Source organism: Corvus brachyrhynchos, unplaced genomic scaffold, assembly GCF_000691975.1.
Source record: "Corvus brachyrhynchos isolate BGI_N302 unplaced genomic scaffold, ASM69197v1 scaffold95, whole genome shotgun sequence".
NCBI lineage: Eukaryota > Metazoa > Chordata > Aves > Passeriformes > Corvidae > Corvus > Corvus brachyrhynchos.
In genome coordinates, this window is record NW_008238347.1 from 201580 (window position 1) to 208319 (window position 6740).

General features: G+C 45.0%; 1 protein-coding gene across 1 annotated transcript; it reads left to right on the plus strand.

The window, feature by feature from the left end:
• The first annotated feature begins 6 nt into the window (after nt 1-6).
• On the plus strand, nt 7-4706 carry TRNT1 (tRNA nucleotidyl transferase 1). The gene is made up of 7 exons (XM_008634446.2): nt 7-74; nt 870-1063; nt 1583-1721; nt 1938-2064; nt 2242-2435; nt 2605-2855; nt 3564-4706. The coding sequence occupies exons 1-7, from the start codon at nt 14-16 to the stop codon at nt 3810-3812; spliced, it is 1215 nt and encodes a 404-aa protein (XP_008632668.1). The 5' UTR covers nt 7-13; the 3' UTR covers nt 3813-4706.
• The last annotated feature ends 2034 nt before the right edge of the window (nt 4707-6740 follow it).

The window sequence follows — 6740 nt, forward strand, 5'->3', positions numbered from 1 at the left end:
CGGGAGCGGCACCATGAGGCTGCAGGCGCCGCAGTTCCAGGCGCTCTTCACGCCGGGCCTGCGCAGCGTGGCCGGTGAGTGCGGGCTGGGGAGGCCCGGAAAATGTCCCTGAGCACAGCCCCGGGGTGGTTTGGGGTGGGAGGGACCTTAAAGCCCATCCAGTGCCCTCTCCTGCCATGAGCAGGGACACCTCCCGCTGTCCCCGGCTGCTCCGAGCCCCAATGTCCAGCCTGGCCTTCGGATGGAGCAGCCACAGCTTCTCTGGGAACTCCATCCCAGGCCCTTACCACCCTCACAGGGAAGAATTTATTCCCGGTATTTAATCTAAACCTGCCCTCCCTCATTTTAAGGCTGTTCCCCCTTGTCCTGTCACTCCAGGCCCTGGTGAAAAGTCTCTCCCGAGCATTTTTCGGTTTCTCCAGGCCGAGCACCCTCAGCCTGTCTCCAGGCACGTGTCGGAGCTCGTTTTCCCCTGTGTCGGCCGATTGGTGCTCTGCTGTTCTTGGAGAACTTTGGGTTCATGACTCACTGTGCTCTGCCATAAATAATCTGAATACTTTTCCCTTGTCAGAACCCTGACTGTTCAAAATGATCCCCAGCCCAGAGTCCCCAGGACCAGTTAGCGACCTGCCAATATTTAGGTTATCAGAAAAGCTTCAGAAAAATAAATCAGAATGACAGGGAAAACACCTGTGGGTGCTCAGCTGTGCCACGAATTAGTGCATTTTGCATGAAGCTGTGAGGTATTTGCTGCTCCCTGCATATTTGAGTGTGTATTCCTACATCTGTGATCTTAATTTTGTGAGAAGGCAGGCTGTGGCTGATTGTGCCATGGGTTTATTGCTTTTTGGCTTACCTTCCCTTCCCAGAACTGTTTGAGAAGAAGAACTATGAGCTGAGAATAGCAGGAGGGGCTGTGAGGGATTTACTGAGTGGAGTGACACCACAAGACATCGATTTTGCCACCACAGCTACACCAGCAGAGATGAAGGAAATGTTCACAGCAGCAGGGGTTCGTCTGATCAATAACAAAGGAGAAAAACACGGAACCATCACTGCCAGGGTTGGTTTATGATTCATTTGGATCTTTTCTACCTGTCTGGGAATGTGCAGCATGGCCAGTAGAAAATTTGCTCCTTCTTTGTTAAACTACTACAACAGAGGTTTAAATGAGACCTTGCTTTACAGCATGGAGTGATTTTTTTGATTGTTCATTGTAGAATTGAAGTAATTATCATATTATAATGCTGCTGTGTCATCACCAGAAAAGATAATGTAGGCTGCCCACACAGGATCCTCATGTTTCCTGCTCCTGATTTCCTCTCAAATTCTGTTTCCTCTACCTTGCTCTTAATCCGTCTCCTGCAGGAAGATTTCTGCAGGCTCTGTAGAAAATAAATAATGTAAAGATTATTTTCAGAAGTTCATCTCTCTCGATTGTCAGCGCTGTATGCAGACATGGCACACGCTGCTGTGCGTGTGTCCCCCCACTGTTTACAAACACAGGGCTGAAAAAACAAGAGCAGCTTCCACATTTCATTTCATGGTTGTGCTGAAGTAACGCTGTCTGTGGGATTTGCAGCTCCATGAACAGAATTTTGAAATTACCACTCTCCGAATAGATGTTGTCACCGATGGACGGCACGCAGAGGTGGAGTTCACCACTGACTGGCACAAAGATGCTGAGAGGAGGGATCTCACTGTCAACTCCATGTTTTTAGGTAAATTTGAAAAATGATTATGGAGATGAAACAGTGACGTTTGAGTTTTGCCAGTGAATTCTGTCTCTGTGTCAAAGGTCTTTAGAAATATGTAAGATGATCTGACAGACCAGGTCAAATCACACAACTTCTCCTCCAGATTTCCAAATGAGAGTGTTTCATTGTGTCGGCCACATTTGTAAATTCATATTCTTCTATTTTTTCATTTTTTTCTAGGTTTGGATGGGACACTGTATGATTTCTTTAATGGCTATGAAGACTTGAAAAGCAAGAAAATCAGATTTGTGGGGAAGGCAGCTGAGAGAATCCAAGAAGATTATTTACGAATCCTGAGATACTTCAGGTAATAGTTGTGCCTTTCCTTGATAAATGAACTGTAGAAGGCTTCAGAAACATGCAAAAAGATACCAGTGATGTAAAAAGAGTTGTAGTTGTCATATTTCCTTGCCAACCTAAATGATATTATGATTGTAAGTGGAGCAGTTGTTCTAATCTAACGTCCAGGGGTTTTATTTGGCAGATTTTATGGAAGAATCGCAGAGAAACCTGGAGATCATGAACCTAATACACTGCAGGCAATTAGAGAAAATGCCAAAGGCTTGGCTGGAATATCAGGAGAAAGGATTTGGGTGGAACTGAAAAAAATTCTTCTTGGAAACCATGTCAGTCATTTGGTTCAACTTATGTATGAGCTGGATATTGCCCAGTACATAGGTAAAGTGAAATGAAGATTGATTTCCTATTCCTGTGTCTTACACAGACAGAATTTTGTGGCAAAATGAGATCAAACTTGGGGTTACACAGAAATTAGATTTTTTTTTTTTCCTGTGTTAACATCCACATTTCTTATTAGCACTTGTTTGCACTTTCTGTGGGTTTTTAGGGCTACCACTTGATGGGAATTTAGAGGAATTTGCCAGAGTCACTAAAAACATCCAAAATCTGTCTCCAAAACCCATGACTGCCCTGACGTCCTTGTTCAAGGGGAAAGATGATGTCACAAACCTGGACCTGAGGCTGAAAATCTCCAAGGAAGAAAAAAACCTTGGCCTTTTCTTGGTGAAGCACAGGCAGGAGTTAACCAAAGCCCCGGGGCCAGAACCACTTAGACCATACCAGGACTTCCTAATGGATGTAAGTGTAGTTCAGATTGCTTTATTTGGGGCTTCACGGTGAACTGAATGAATTTTTAAGACATTTATAAAATCCAAACCTACTGTATCTTAGCAACTCTGAGCACCTTGTGCTCTGTAGCAATTTTTGGACTGATTTAAAAGTCAGTCAGGTTGAAAAATGTCACATTCCATCATCAGTTTTGTGTGATCTTACCTGGGACTGGCAGTTTGCTGTGCTGTCCTGTTGAAATAGGAAACAGGAGCTGGACCTCAGGGGAATTCAGCTTTTTTTGGTGTGAAATTGAGCTTTGAATTGTGTATGGAAAATCAGTGCAATTCCTGGTGTTCTTGCCAAAGCCCACCGTTCCTTAGGCAACCTGTGATGTTCTTCCACAGCGAAGTTAATTCACATTTCCAGGTGAATTCTGCACTTTCAGAGCAGCACCTGAGACTGAGGGCAAGAACCAGTCCCTGTGGCCAGGCCTGTCTCCCACAGGAAAGCTGATGGATAAGGGTTACAGCTCTTGCCTGGAATTCAGGGAGTCTCCAAGGATCTCCCAGAGCCTCCAAGACTCAGTTTAAAAACCTGTGAGGCAGGAGAGATCCTTGCATCCAACAGCTCTTGCCTAACAAGGAGTAATGGGAATAGCACAATGCTGAGCACACTTGGAGCTGTTTCTGCTGTTTCATAGTGAGCCCTGGATTTTTTTTTCCTTTTTTCTCCTAGTCTAGGGAAGCTAACACCAATTCCAAGATCTTGGAGCTCCTGAAGTACCAAGGAGAAGAGCAGCTTTTGAAAGAAATGCAGGAGTGGACTGTGCCTTCTTTCCCTGTCAGTGGCCACGATCTGCGGAAGATGGGGGTGTCCTCGGGAAAGGAGATTGGGACAGCACTGCAGCAGCTGAGGGAGGAGTGGAAGAAGAGTGGGTACCACATGGATAAGGAGGAACTGCTGAGCTGCCTGAAGAAGTTGTAAAGTGAATAATGACAGAACAGTTTGTGCCCTGATGGAGTGGAAATGAGCTCCCAGGAAACTGAGCCTCTCAGCCACTTGAGCATCTGTCACAATTAACATTTTCATTAGTAATTCCTGACTTCTGCAAGGAGAGGGTTTGTTTTTGTAACAATGTAAAACATTGTTTGCCAAATTCTACACTCTCAACCTCTCTTTGCTCTCTTTAGTGATAAATATTTACTATTTTATCATGACTTAGGGCACGAGAGGTGACAGCAAGATTTTTCTCATTCTGACTTTCTATATCCAAGAAAAACCCTGCAAAAATGGTTGGTTGTATCCTCTAGATAAAATCATGGAGGGTTTTCTATGTGCCTAGGAGAATGTTTGGAAATAATGGGCTCTACCTTAACTCCTTTTGTACTTAAAGCTGGATAACAGATGGAAATACTCACTCCAGCAGTTCCCAAACAGCCTTGCCATGGAAAACCAGGCTCTTTTCTAGAAGGATTTTTATTTTCCAGAGTTCCAGAATCAGTTTTAGGTTGAAAGGAGGACTTGGCTGAGTATCATGAACTTTGAGTAGTTTTTCAATAACTTATCACTGAGTAATTAAATCCATGCAAGCTGGTGAAGGTTCTACAGTGTATTTTCAAATTCAGGTGTGAGGCAGGCTATTAATGTTAATTACATTAACAAGGGGAGATGCAGCTCCTTGTCCAGGGACTGTGGGGATTTGGAGCAGTGCTATTCGTGGCTGGTCTTTATGAATGTCTTCCTGTCCCTGGGGTTTTTGGTGTGCTGTTAAAAAACCTCTGAGAGCAGCTCGTGTGTGTATAAATCTTCTTGCAGGTTGAAGTTTTCCTGCAGAACCGTGGTAACGAATAAACTCCTTTGGATTTCCTTTTCCTCGGATATCATTTTGCAACACTAGATGGCAACACCGGAGCAGTGCTGAAAAAAATCAGCATTTTGGGCTTTCACACAACTTCCCAGCTGCCTTTGATTTTCCTGGGACGTCTGGTCCTTTAAATAAATTATCCTGAAGGTGCTTGGGAATTTGTGGGAGACAGCAAGGGAAGAGAGGAAGTGCTGTTTGTCAGTAAGGCAGATCTCACAAGAGCAGGATGGTGCTGAATGAGGTAATTAAATTGAAGCCTCCTTTGTGCAATTTATGGAACTACTGCAATCTTGGGAGGGAGAGTGACAAAATTCAGGTAGAGTCCTTTGAAGAACATTTCACCAAACTGCAAGCGTTGGGGCAATGGCTGTGGAGGTGGTAAAGTATTAACACTTAACTTTACCCAGTATTGCCCTTGGAGGGAGGATTTTTAAGGACAAAAGCTTGAAATTTATTATCTTGGCATGGACCAAATGGATACTTTGGACAAAGGTTAGCAGGGAGATCTTCCCATGAGTGATGACCTCCAATTTCCAGCTGTTTCCCAGCCCTCAGAGGGGCTGGTGTGTCTGGATCTGATCCTGGTCCCAGATTTAATCACTGGTTTATGTCTGAAGGACTGTTCAGGGGTCAGGGAACCTTTGTACAACGTCATCCCCCAGAATTAAGGATGACAACCCAGATCCTCCATATGAACAGCAAGGAATGATTTATTTAAATGGATGCTGAGAATGATTAGACTGAAAAGACTTTAATAAGAATTCTTTACTACACAGTGTAGAGAGTTACAGCTGCTATAGAGTGCACTATTACATCAGTCATTTCAAAGCCAGCTTAATTATTATTGATGGGTTTAATTGGAGATTATTTGGCCAAGCTGGTCACTAAAAGCAGGGGGAAGCCCCTGTTTCCTCCATCCCTCACTGATAACACAAGGTCCTGCTACAGATCTCCAGGGCTCAAGAAAAATGGCAAAACCAGGTTATTCCACGAGCACCCTAATGAACAGGCCTGCTGGGAATTCAGTGTAGGGAGCACCTGTGTTCCAACACCTCCTTTAAGGATCAGCTCATGCTTGAGGTTTCCCATTGGTCTATTGAGCATCTCTGTTCATCTTCCTCAGAAATTAACCCCTGGGAAAATGAAGGGCAGGAAATAAAAAAATCTTTGTCAATATTTTAAGCAAGTGGTGCCAGTTTGAGATCTGGAGAAATGATGGGTTTAAATAAACACTTCTTTATAGAGTATGGACTATTTAAATAGCAAATGAGGAGAGAAGAGATGAAGCAGTTCCATACACCCATGGTCAGGTAAAGTTCTCCAACAGCTTACTTGACTAATTAAATGACATTCACCATGTGTTTTAATTAAAGTTACACATCAGCAAACCCACAGGGCCTTGTAGGTTGGTGACTGTTCCAGCTTCCCACTGCAACACCAAAAAATGAGTTGGCCACCACCATTTCCTATTGACCCCCTTGTCCTCAGAGGGACACAGCCCAAAGTTTGCAGAGAGCAGTGAAACAAACCCTTATTCCTGGGGGTGAAGGGAGTTCCCATTCCCAGAGCAGCAGGAGGGGGTGCAGAGCCCCAGAGCAGGGTTGGGGTGTCCCCCCACCCCAAAGGGAACGGCCCATGGAGGGCAAAGCCATGGCCAAAGCTCTTCTCTGCAGCTGGTGCCGAGCATTAACCGGGGCTTTTCAAACCCTTGCCTGGAGATGCAACGAGCTGTGAAAATGATGAACAGGCCCCAATGTCCTGCGAGCCTCCTGAGGGGTGAGGGCCGGGCCACAGAGCCCATAAAGCCTGGGGCTCAGCAAAGAGGGGAGGGGAAATGGGAACCACGAGGGCCCTGGAGCGTGCAGGGAGGGCAGGAGCTGCCCTGGCTGAGCATCCTCCCTGGCTGAGAGTCCCTCCTGCCCTGCACATCCCTCCTTCCTGAGCAGCCCTCCTGGGGCACTGCCTTACAACCCGTGCCTGGAATTATTTACTCTATACACACAAAATATATATAAAAAAAAAATATATATATATATATCTATATGTAT